At 40.1% G+C, this 13274-nt stretch overlaps 1 protein-coding gene across 1 annotated transcript in view; it reads left to right on the top strand.

Moving 5' to 3' along the window:
* Positions 1 to 12241, top strand: part of SOCS7 (suppressor of cytokine signaling 7) — a 39495-nt gene extending 27254 nt beyond the window's left edge. Inside the window, exons 8-9 of the mRNA XM_006832528.1 lie at positions 11554 to 11689; positions 12090 to 12241. Coding sequence (XP_006832591.1) covers positions 11554 to 11689; positions 12090 to 12210 — 257 coding nt within the window. The 3' untranslated portion in view covers positions 12211 to 12241. The remainder of the gene's footprint in view (positions 1 to 11553; positions 11690 to 12089) is intronic.
* The last annotated feature ends 1033 nt before the right edge of the window (positions 12242 to 13274 follow it).

A 13274-nucleotide genomic window follows, 5' to 3' on the forward strand; every position in this document is an offset into this window, starting at 1 on the left:
ACAGGACACACTACTTCCCATAAACCTTAGCCTGAAGGCACTTGGCCTAGCTCCCTAATTAAGTGCCTGGAGGCACCTCACTCTGCAAACAAGCCTCCTGCCCAAAGTCACACCTCTTTACTTGCTCTAAAAGAACAATGGCATGGAAGCTCACTGCTCTGTTTTGTGCTCTGGCTCTTGGTTCTGCTGGTCCTCTGGTGTCACAGCTTTCTAGTAGAGGAGGTTCAGTGTGCAGGGATCTCAGGGTCCAAACAAGGTGCTCCACTCCTGGCTCTTCTTTGATGGGAGTGAGAGCGCCCCCCCCCCATTCCTGCTTCTGAGATGGTTTATTTTATACACGTTAGAATTCCAGGTTTTTACAATTACAGTTAACCTTGTTAAAGTGCCACCAACTCAGTTCCCACTCATAGTGACCTGGTATAGGGTTTCTGAGGAATAGCTGGTGGGTTTGAACTGCCGGCCTTGTGGTTTGCAGTCCAGTTCTGATCCTACAAGTGTCCCACATTAACCACTCATAGAATTCTGTTAACATCGTCTCCCACCTTCCCTTACCCAGACCCATCAGGGCAGAAATATTTGGTGGCAGTGTAGAAAGACTTGCTGGAAGAGAAATGAGTAAACGCACTGCACTGTACCTTGAGTTACAGGGTAGCCTTCAGGGAGATTGTGAGAATCACCATCAGCCCAAAGCTGTTTTCTCTGAGGTGATGGTCATAATTCCTGTCTCCAACTTCTCTACAGTTTCAGATACCAGCTATACCTGCCCCTGCCTTGCCCACAGCACTTTCTGCTTTTCTGCTGGGTTAAGTGTGTTTGCAATAGTCACACAGAATTCATAGACCATACTCATACAGGTTAATGGTTTATTAGGGAAGCAGCCAGGTTCAACTAAGGATCAGGACGCATGTAGGCAGAATCCAGAAGACTCCCCAGAAGTGGAGTCCCTCTTCTCTACATCCCTCTCTTCAGTGCAGAATAGCTCTCCCAGCTCCTCAGAGGCCTCTGACTTTGACCTCCTGCCACCAGGCTCTCCATTGCTAACTAACTGAAAAAGCCTGTACCTAGCAGCAGGTTTTTGCCACCACCACCGACTCTGCTACTCATATGGGGTCTTCCGGGCCGATCACTGCTAACTCAACTAACAGTGCTGCTCCCAGACATGTTGCTGTCTTCAGTGTTCCAGCCCTTGACTCATGTTGTACACCTTTAAGACATCCTCACCTCTTTTCTCTCTTTTTGTCTCTCTTGCCTTTTCTTCATTCTTCCTTTCTGAAACCTCTGTGGGGTTGGCTGCATACTTAAGCAAACTCCTTGTCAATTTCAAGGCATGCCTCTCCTAGCAGGGCCACAAACTGACTAATCCCCTCTGTGGATGCTTCAGTAGACCCTTGTCAATTTATTTGCATTGTCCAAAGTCATTTTATTTTTATAGTCCATAGTATGTTGGCTAGTCCCTGCAAGGTATGTAAAAATAGACTAATCCACAGGGCATGCTGCAGCACACAATCAGACAAAAAAATAACAAACCATCAAACTGTTTCTAGTAGTTTACCTAGGAAATGTCAATCAATCTAGACAAACTGGTATAGAAATTGGAGACAGGAGTTAATGACCTCATAGAAATCAGCTGTGGGCTGATGGTGATTCTCACAATCTCCCTGAAAGCTAGAGGACTTCTGCCAGCTACCCTGTAACTCACGGTGCAGTGCGGTGCAGTGCGTTATTTCATTTCTCTTCCAGCCATAGTCTTTGTAAACTGCCACTGAACATTTTTGCCATGATGTGTCCAGGTTTTAAGTAGAAAGTTTCTCAAACTTTTTCTAAAGAACCAAGGCAAAAGGCTACATAAATAAATTTCATTTCACTATACCTTCTTGGTGTATTATGTCAGGGGATCTCTGAAGCCAATGACTTATTACTCGTGATAATAACCTTCATCATTGTGTTTAGTTGGTATTTAACTAAAAAAAAAAAATGTTTAGTTTTTTCATTGGGATTAAAATAATTTTTTCTGTATATGACAATTAGCTAATGTATTTTAACCTCTTTAAATTAAAAATTTCTGTCTCTCTTTTTTCCTTGTAAGTGCTTGGTTGTTTTCCTTTATTTTCCAGTTTTCAAATTAATGGATTGATTACTTAGCAATTAAAAAGGTAATATAAGCTTAGGAATTAAACATGTTTGATGTATTGTAATCCATTGTAGTTATTATCATTGTTGATCCTTGTACAATTCTGTGAATATACTAAATACAATGACTGTACAGTTTACGTGGATGAAACCCTTTCATGTTGGTATATATTTTTTAATATAATAGCTGTATTGAGATTCACATACTTCACCCATTTAAATTGTACAAGTCATGGGTTTTTAGTATATTCAACAGCGTTGTGCAAGCATCAACAACAATCAATATTATAACATTTTCATCACCCCAAAATGAAACTCTGTATCATCTGCAGTCTTCTATTCATCCATCCTTACAGCCTTTGGCATCCACTAATCTGCCTTCTGTATCTATGGATTTGACTATTCTGGACACTTTATATAAATGAAACAGCATAATATATAACTTTTTGTGTTTAGTTTCTTTCATTTAATATAATGTTTTCAAGGCTCATAGGCATTGCAGTATGTATCAGTGCATCATTCCCCCCTTTATGTTGTTTTGTTTAGTGCCATGGAGTCAGTTCCCACTCACTGACCTTGTATAGGATTTTCAAGGCTGTAAGTCTTTTCGTGAGCAGAAACTCATCTTTCTCACACGGAGTGGCAAGTGGGCTCAAACCAGTGACCTTGTGGTTCGCAGTCCAGTGCTTATTCATTCCTACAGTGGCACAACAGGACCCCTATTAACGTCATGTTGTTAAGTGCTGTCGAGTCAGTTCAGACCTGTAGTGACTCTGTATTGGGCTCTGAGGAGTTGCTGGTTAGTTTGAACTGCTTGTCTTTGCAGTTCAAATTGACCTTGCAATTAAACATATTATCCTGCAGTGCCACATAGATGTGAGGATTTATAACACATAGGATAATCACATCAGATTAGGGCTGATCAGATCAGATCACAGCATGGAGGAGCTGATTACATTATATTAGATCTCATGGGGGGGGGAGGGGGAGGGTTTGCTATATCTTAAATGCCAAACCACTGAGAATCCAGACCCAAATACAAAGCTGTTGCATATGGTTATACTGAATTTTGTTTATCCTTCAGTTAATGAACATTGGGTCCCTGCCACCCCTCCACCCCCACACAATTTTTGGCTATTATGAATAATGCTGCTGTGGATATTCACATGCAAGATTTTGTATGAACTAAGAGGGGGCTTCAAAAAGTTTGTTGGAAAATTCCTTTATCTTTTTTCACAAACTTTTTGAAGCCTCCTTAGATATTTTCAGGTCTCTTGGGTAGATGCCTAGAAATAGAATTGCAGAGTCCCGTGATAACTCCTTAGAAGCCAGGAGGGGAGACTTCCATCTCTCATACTATGAACATACTATCAGGAGGGACCAGTCTCTGGAGAAGGACATCATGCTTGGTAACGTGGAGGGTCAGCAAAATAGAGGAGGCGACCCAACAAGATGGATTAGCACAGTGGCAGCAGCAATGGCAGTGATTGTGAGGATGGCACAGGACCAGGCATTGTGGTGTTCTGTTGCGCATAGGGTCACTATGAGTGGGAACCAACTCAACTTCATGTAACAGTAACATGGTAACGCCATGTTTAAGTTTTTGAGGAACTGACAATCTGTTGTACAAAGCAGCCCTACCATTTTCCATTCCCACCAGCAGTATACAAGATTTTTATTTCTCCATATCACTGTCAATATTTGTTATTGTTCATCTTTTTTATTCTAGTCATTCTAGTAGATATGAAGTGATTGTCTCATTGTATATATGTTTTGAATATAAACCCCTTGTCAGATAAATGATTTGAAAATATTTTCACCTATTCTGTGGGTCGTCTTTTCACTTTCTTTGTGGAATCCTTTGAAGCACAAAAATTTATTTTGATCAAATTCTGTTTATTTTTCTTTGTTGCTTGTGCTTTTGGTGCCATATCAAGAAGATTTTGCCTTACCCAAGGTCCCAGAGTGTTACTCCTATATTTTCTTCTAAGGTTTATAATTTTAGCTGTTATATTAGGTCTGTGATTCATTTTGAGTTAATCTTTGTGCAATGGTATAAGGGAGTCCAAATGCCTTCTTTTGCATGTGGATATCTATTTGTCCTGGCACCAATAAGAGTTCTTTCCTCATTCAGTTGTCTTATTATTACTTTTAATATGTATTTATTTATTTAAAAGCTTTTATTAATTGAGTGATAGTTTACAGGGCAGATCATCAGTTTTACACTCAACAAATCATATTTTGTTTCATTGCAATGATTACAATCCCTTCCATGAACCATCAGTTAACAGTATTTACCTCTATTCTCTCTATTTTTTTTGATGTACACAAAACACACAGAAAATACATATTCATGTAAATATCCAAAGGGAACATTTTGCAAGCTAGCCTTCTGCCCACAGACACACAGCCTTTCTCAATTCATGGGCCTCGAGTCCTCAGCTGCTCTTATCTCTCTCTGCTATCGCCTCTACTACAGTCTCTGTCTCTGCTCTCACCACGTTTCTGGATAGGATCTTAGGCTCCACTCATTCTCTTCCCTCTTGATGGTCCTAGGGTCTTCTGTTTCTGGAATGAAAGATTAATGACTCCCCTCTTTTAATTTCATATCTTCTACATTAACAGTTGTTACAATTGCTGTTAGTCATAATAAGAATTATTCGCTATTAAATCAAAAAAATTCTATCCCCATCCTCCCCTGTCCCCTTTCACCAGACCCTTTTGGACAAGAGGAAAACTATTCAGTGGGGATCCCACCTTTGTCCCTTTGCTCTGAACTAAGCACACTCTTGAAAACTTGTAAGCAAGCCACTTTGTACCTTTATAGCCCCCCATTTTTGGTAGCCAATGTCTAAGTTGCCCATCCCTATCAACCCAGTGAACTGAGGTGGCAAACTTGATCCTTGCTAATATGTATTTATTTTTAAATGGCAAAAATAACATGGATGTGGTTAAAAGATCGAACATCACACAAGGGTATAGAAAGAAAAGTGGATCTTCTACCTAACCATTCAACTTCTCACTCTTTAGAATTGTGTATTGCCAATACTTTATTACAGTGGATGATTTTTAACTGTTTCAAACTGAAGTGTGGGGTATTAAGGAACAGAATTTCAGTGTTAGCTGAAAACTTTTCTGACCCTTGATCTTAAGTTTAATTTTTCTTTTTGAAGGACTACATTTAACATCATTGAAACGCCCTAGTTTATTCTCTTTATACTTACATTTCCAAGAAAATAAGACCCTTGTTTATGAAGTGGATATAATTCCTGATCTTATTTTGGTCTCAGGGAATCGTTTGGCACAACAGAAAGCGCTGCTTGCTCAAACCTGCATGATACTTGGCCACTCTAATCCAGTCATTGGATGGGGAAGAGAAAAACAGTGAAATGGCTGGAAATTTGACTTGTGCTGAAGACCCCTGGCATGAGAACCAGGGGGATGTTGCTGATGATCATTCTTCCAGATCACCCTTTCAGCTCCACTGGTGTCTTGTCTTGGATTTCTTTCCATATCTAACTTTTTCTGTTAGCATGTTCTAGATCCAAAAGCTCAAATGCTTTGCTGTGTGTGGGAGCAAACAGTAAATGGTCAGTTTGACACCAGAGAATATTAAAGAATTACCAAGTTTCCAACTGCGATTTGTGAACCTCAAGGCTAAAAGCAATAAATAGGCAAATATAGATGATCATTAAAATTCTAGTAGGCAGACAATCAGATAATTGTATGCTACTCATTAGCTTGATTCTTTAACTGTGTCTTTGGGAATAAATAATTACATACATAAATTAGTTTTATATCCAAGACATCTTCTTAAATCTAGTAATATTACCACCAACCCCCAAAAGCTTTCTGTTGCCATAGTTGAATTTAATAAGAATATTTTAAAAACCCTATGAAGGAAGGACAGAGTAAATTCAGAGAGGCATTTGAACCAAAATATAAAACAATTTGAGTTTAAATATATTCAAGAAAGAAATCCGTATGAGTCCTGTCCCACCCCACCCCATCCTTTTTTTTTTTTTTTTAATGGTGTGTATACAGGATGGAGAGGGATGTAGTACTTCAAAAATATGATTTAGACCTGAAGGGAATTAGGAGAGACTGGGACACCCCCCAAAAAAGACTTTCAGAACAGGATTGGTGTGATCTGTGGAGACTCCTGGGGAACCTCCCTGAGAGCTTCCCTGGGCTGTGGCAGAGCCACCAGTAAATCTTCTTCAAACAGCAGGTGTTCAGTGCAAGCGAGCTTTATTGATTCTGTGCCCGGAGCAAATTCACTAAGCCCAGTGGACCTCCATTTCTATATATGTGAAATGGGGATAATGATGATACCTGTCGTAAAGTATAGCTTTGAAGATTAAATGAGATTTGATGATTAAGGTAAACTCACTTGTTTAGTAATAGTACAATATGTATTTTGTTTTTTGTTATTGAGTTGTTAAGATATATATATATATATATTTAATTCTTAACAATTCAACAACAAAAAATCAAACATATATATATTCTGGATACTAATCCCTTATCAGATATAATTTGTGATTTCTATTTTCCTGTTCTGTGAGTTGTGTTTTTACTCTCTTGAGCATCTCCTGTGATACATTGTTGTTGTTGTTGTTAAGTGCCATCGAGTCGGGTCCGACCCATAGCGACCCTGTACAGGGTTTCCGAGGGTGTAAATCTTTACGGGAGTAGAAAGCCTCATCTTTCTCCCGCGGAGCGACTGGTAGTTTCGAACCGCTGACCTTAAGGTTCGCAGCCTGATTCGTAACCACTACGCTACCAGAGCTCCTGTGATACATAGAAGTGTTAAATTTTGATGAAGTCCAGTGTATCTGCTTTTTATACTATTGTCTGTGTTAAGAAACATTGCCATATCTAAGGTTATGAGGTTTCCCCCGTTTTATTCCAAGAATCTTCACAGTTTTAACACTTAGAATTAGGTCTTAGATCCATTTTGAGTGGATTTTATGTGTGGTATACAGAATTTCTTTTGCTTGAACAATGGCTAAGGAAAGAATTCGTTCAAATTTTTTAAAACTCAAATTCGGTTTCAAAACAGCTTGCTTTTTTACCAGGATAGTCTTGCTTCCCTTGAACTTGTGCCAGTGTCCCTGCCGTTGACTCTTTGGGGTTTGGCACTTCCCAGTCCAGAGCTGCTAATGATGCAACAGAAGGGTGTAGTGCCCCCATTGGGTCTGGCTGGCATTGGTCAGCAAGCACTTTTGCTCTGAGTAGAACAAATCTGTGTTGGAAGAAGTACAGCCAGAATGATCCTTAGAAGCCAGGATGACCAGGATGATGTAACTTTGTCTCTCATACTTCAGACATGTTGGACCAGTCAATGGAGAAGGACATCATGCTAGGTAAAGTGAGGGTCAGCAAAAAAGTGGAAGACCCCCAGTGAGGTGAATTGGCACAATAGCATAACAATTGTGAGGATGGCACAGGACTGGGCAGTGTTTTGTTCAGTTGTGCACAAGGTCACTCTGAGTTGGAACCAAATTGATGCCACCTAACAACAGTACTAATTCTGAGTAAGGTGACTGTAGGATAAGCACTAGACTGTGAATCACCAGGTCAGCAGTTTGAGCCTATAATCTCTCTGTGGGAGAAAGATGAAGTTTTCTGCTCCTGTGAAGATGTATAGCCTCATAAACCCCTATGCAGGCTTGCTGTGATTGGAAACAGACTCCAGGGGACTTAGCAATAAAACAACAGTACTAATTCCTGTTTGCCCGAGCTATTATAGTTACTTTTCTTTAAAAAGCAGCAGCATCTTTTTTTCTTGTTGATTTTATTTTGTGGTTGTTGTTGAGAGTTCAACTGTTTTCTACATGTACAGTTCAGTCATGGTGATGATATATATTCTTTGATTGTACAACCATTCTCATCGTGTTTTCTGAGTTGTTCCTCCTTCATTAACATAAATTTATTGCTCCCTAAGGTGCCTATCCAGTCTTTGAGGTTGCTGTTGTCAGTTTGTTCCCATATAGATAGCTATTAGGGATCCTGGTGTGGCACGATAGGATAAACAATGAACTACTAACCGCAAGGTTGCTATGAGTCAGAACCGACTTAATGACACTTAAAAACAATAACAAAAACTGCTCTTAAAAGAGCATAATGCTCACAGCAGATATTTTTTACTAGCTAAGTTAAACTATTTAGTTTCAAAAAAACTCCAGGGAACAATTTTAGTTTCAACGAACAGTTATTTCAGGGCAGTTGTTTCAGGGGTTCATTCAAACTTTCATGATTCCAGGAAGTTTGAAGTCCATTAAAATGTGAAATTCTGCCCTGTTTTTACCCTCTTTTGATCAGGATTCTTTAGAATTTTTTATAAAAAGTGTTCAAAATGGTGGTTGTTGTTGTTATGTGTTGTGGAGTCGGTTCCGACTCAGAACCCTTTCAGGGTTTCCGAGGCTGTAAATCTTTACAGGAGCAGAAAGCCTCATCTTTCTCCTACGGAACAGCTGGTAGTTTTGAACTGCTAACCCTGAGGTTAGCAGCCCAATTTGTAACCACCACAGTCTGTTCTTATGGCAGAGGAGGCAGTTGTACATGGAGGCAATTAGCTACACATTTCATGTCTCCCTCCTATGCTGACTCTCCTCCTTCCTTTGTTGCTCTTAGTGAATAGCGATCAACTGCTGTACCTTCTTGCAAGCCTTTAATGCCCCACAGACTACACAGACGAACTAGGAAGTAGAACAGAAGCACTAGACACATGATCAGTGGGAAGTCCCTAAGCCTTCAGGAACCAGTCTCATGAGGTTTGGGTTGTACCATTAGCTACTGTAAATGGTCATTTTTTTCATGATTTCCTTTTCAGAGCTCTCATTAGTGTAGAAAAATCAAACGATTTTTGTATGTTGATCTTGTACCCTGCCACTTTGCTGAATATTTCAATGAGTTCTAATTATTTTCTCACCCGATCTTTGGAATTTTCTGTGTATGAGAACACATGATTTACAAATAGAGTTTTACTTCTTCTTTGCAAATTTGGATGCCTTTAATTTCCGTTTCTTGCCTTATAGCTCTAGCTAAGACTTATAGCACAATATTGAATAGGAGCGGTGATAAAGGATATCCTTTTTGCAAGGGGAACACTTTCCATTTCTCTACATTGGTTTTGTATATATACCCATAATTGTGTTACAGAATTTTCCTATTTTGTTGAGTGTTTTTTATCAGGAATGAGTATTGGACTTGTCAAATGCCTTTTCTGCATCAATCAACACGATCATGTGGTTCTTCTGTTTTATTTATGTGGTGGATTATGTTGATTATTTAATGTTGAACCTTGCATACCTGGTATGACTCCTACTTGGTCATGATGTATTATTTTTTGGTGTGTTGTTGAATTCTCAAAGTAACATCTTTGCTTTTTAACACTTTAAAGAAGTGGTCTTTTGTAGCAGATTTGCCAGGTGCAAAATTTTCCAAGTGTTTGGTTTCTTGACTGTTTCTTCCCTATGCATTGTATGTGGATCCAAGTAAAACGAAATCCTTGATGTCAGTCTTTTCTCTGTTTATCATGATGTTGTCTATTGGTTGCGAGAATTTTGTTTTTGTTTTTTTAATTTTATTTTAAGGTTCATTTCTTCCCAAGCCATAAGTTTCTTCACTTTCTTCTGGGGTATCTTTTTCTTCTGTGTAACCTTCTCTTCTGGTTTAGGAACAAGTTCTTCCTTTTCAGTGAGTATCATCTCAATGTGGTGGTTGGAGCTCATGTGGGGTTGGTCTCACCATGAGCTCTGTAAGTTTGGCAGCACACCTTGCGGGGCTTTGTTGACCTGGATGTGCTTAGTGACTGGAGAATTCACATCTAAACCCTTAATTTCAACATTGTTCTCTGCATTTTTAAGCATGTGCAGCAAAAATTTAGCACTCTTTTTGGGCCACCAACCCTGTGTCCAGTCCCCATTTGGTCTGGGCACACCTACCAATGCCACCATGGTAATGTTGGAATGGTACACATTGCTTCTGCAGAGTGATATCTTTTAGATACTTGGTGACTTTTCAGATATGCATACCCTTGATGGCCTGGACAGTTTCACAGGTATTTTTAAAATGGACCCAGAGATTTGAACCTCTGGATTTGCATGATTTTGTGGAGTGTTCTAAGTCCAGTGAGTAGCGAACCATTTTGTGAGATTACCTCAGGCTGCTTATGGGAAGAACTGATTGCAAGAATTTTTGTTTTCTTGGTGTTGAGGTGTAATCTCTACTGAAAAATATAGTCTTTGATCTTCATCAGTAAGTTGAAGTGAAGTCTTCACTTTAAGTAAAGAGTATTATTATATCATTTGCACATCAGATTATAATGAGCCTTACTCTGCTTCTGATGCTGCATTCCTCATCTAGTCTTAACTTCTTGGATTATTTGCTTAGCATACCGATTGAATAATTATGGTAAACGGATATAATACTGAGGCATAGCTGAACAAGGGGAATCTTGCCTCTGGTAACCACTAATAAACTTTGTATATATTTGTTCTTTCTGTAAGTGAGGTCATACAACATTTGTCCTTTTGTGACTGACGTATTTCAGTATAATGTCTTCAAGCTCCATCTATATTATAGCATGCGTCAAGACTTTGTTTCTTCTATTGGCTGAATAGTATTCTATTGTATGTATTGTCTGTTAAAAAAAAAACACATTTTGTTTATCTATTTAGGTTGTTCCCACGTTTTGACAGCTGTGAACAGTGCTGCAGTTAACTCTGGTATATAAGTCTCTGAGGCTGCTTTTCAATCTTTTGGTTATATAGCTAGGAGTAGAATTGCCGAGTCATACGGTAGCTCTAGTTTTAGTTTTCTGAGCCTCTTTTTTTTTTTTCTATTCCTATAATCTAGACTGAAACTTTAAAAGTAGGAAGGGGAAGAAGAGATGGCTAAGCCTGGTGGCCCTGGCAAGAAATTGACCCCAGATGTCTTCTACTCACTGGCTTCTCAGTTGGCATTTGGTGGGGGACCCTCCACAAAAACCTTTCCAAGACTTCAATTTAGGATACTGATGTGTGTACAGAACAGTTATCTCCATTCCCAACAGGAATGCTTTTGATTCTGGCCCTTTCCTGAAACTTCAAGCCTGGGGTTGGCTAATTGGCTCCAACAAGTCTCCAGCTTGGCATTATTCTTTGGGCTCTTCTGAGGAGGAAGGCTCTCAGTTGTTAAGAGTGCAGTTAAGGAGGCCCACCTGTGGCAGGGGAGCCTGGATTCCTTTGAGTGTGGGATATGGCAATGGTGCTTCTGCAGATGGAAGCCAGTAGCTCATTGTGGAGGGAGCTTTTGTACAGAACACATTTATGAATATAAAGGAGCTGTATCTCCTCCTTGGAGTCTCTGCATAAGGGAAGCTGTAGTGCACTGCATTGTTTCCTCTGAATATTTTTCTTCATTTCATTCTTGAAGGACTACCGCCAACTCCAGTCCAGCTGCTCTATCCAGTATCCCGATTCAGCAATGTCAAATCCCTCCAGCACCTTTGCAGATTCCGGATCCGACAGCTCGTCCGGATAGATCACATCCCGGATCTCCCACTGCCTAAGTACAATGGGGTCATTAGGGTTGGGGCAGGAAGGAAGGGCTAGTTACAAATGTTAGTGAAGCTTACAAGAGCATTGCATAAGATATTCCCGGGCTCCATCTTTTCACTTCTCCTGTCCCTTAGCACCTAACTAGAACTGACACATTACAGCTAGAAGGGAGGAAGGTGTTTGTGTTGGCTCCCTTCTGTAGTCTTCTTGAAGGGAGTAGTACAAGTGGTAAGAGTGAGAGAGACAACTATATGAAGTGAGAAAATGGATGTCGTTAGGTCAGCAAACAGTTTTTGGCATAGTCTCAACCCCATAGGACCTGAAGAAGGAAGGGTTGAACAAAAGAGGTATTTCTTTTATAATCTATATAAATAATACTTTATGTGTATCCCTCTTGTTTGTTTTTTACAGACCTCTGATCTCTTATATCCGAAAGTTCTACTACTATGATCCTCAGGAAGAGGTATATCTGTCTCTAAAGGAAGCGCAGCTCATTTCCAAACAGAAGCAAGAGGTGGAATCCTCCACGTAGCGAGGGGCCCCAGGCTGGTCGCCATCAAGGGTATGCTCTCCCTGGCAAGTGACATCTCTCCCTGGGCTGTTATCATCCTACATGAGTCTCCTCCTTCCACACCCCTGCCTGTTAGGTGTATACCTGACCCAGATATCCACTGGCTGAGGAAAATTCTTCTCATATGAGTAGAGTCCTGAGTGGGGCACATGGAGTCTGTGCTGCAAACAGTTAAGTACTTGATGTCTAGCCAAAAGGGCAGCAGTTCAGACCCACCCAGAGCCACCTCAGAAGACAGACCTTGTGATCTGTTTCTAGAGGTCTCATAGAATTGAAAACCTGATGGAGCAGTTCTCCTCTGCACACTTACGGTTGCCATGTATCAGAATCAGTTATACAGCAACTAAAAGCAACAGGTCACTTGGCTTGACTGGGAGAAGAACAGACAGACATGAGAGGTCTAGAGAATATTTACCAAGGGATGTACAAACTCATCCCTCCTGGGAACAGGGATGGATAAGGAGGACATACAAGTGTAGCAAAGGGTGCAGCTTTCTATCACACTTACTTTGGCTGATCTCTTAATGCAAGAAAATGATACATAAAGCAGGAAACCAAAGGGGAAGAGAATTGTCAAGGCAAATGCAAAGCTATCTAATGTAACAGGCCTTCCCTTCTGTGCGAGTTCCACCATGTCCCACAACTTGGAATATGGGCATGAGGGAACACAGCCTGTTCTTCCATTTAAAAAGTTCCATTTGAGTCTCTGAAAAGTACATTGTTCAAGAGAATAAGTGAATTAACTGAAGAGTACATTTATCTACGAGGCTATCACCCATTGCTACATTAACTTGCTTATTTTCCCATAAAATATCTTGGAATAGTGGTTTGTGCAGATGAATTCTAATAAGTCTCTTAAATCACATTAAAGTGAACATTGGAAGATAGAAGCAAATAAGGAATGAAGTGGCTGGAGAACTACGGTTTTGGTAGCACTGGCTGTCGAATGAAGAGCTGCCACTGCACAGTGGCTCCCATGTTTCCATGTAGTTTGGAGTGTCCTTTTTAAGTTCTGAAGATTTCTG

Source organism: Chrysochloris asiatica, unplaced genomic scaffold, assembly GCF_000296735.1.
Source record: "Chrysochloris asiatica unplaced genomic scaffold, ChrAsi1.0 scaffold00007, whole genome shotgun sequence".
In the NCBI taxonomy this organism is placed as follows: domain Eukaryota; kingdom Metazoa; phylum Chordata; class Mammalia; order Afrosoricida; family Chrysochloridae; genus Chrysochloris; species Chrysochloris asiatica.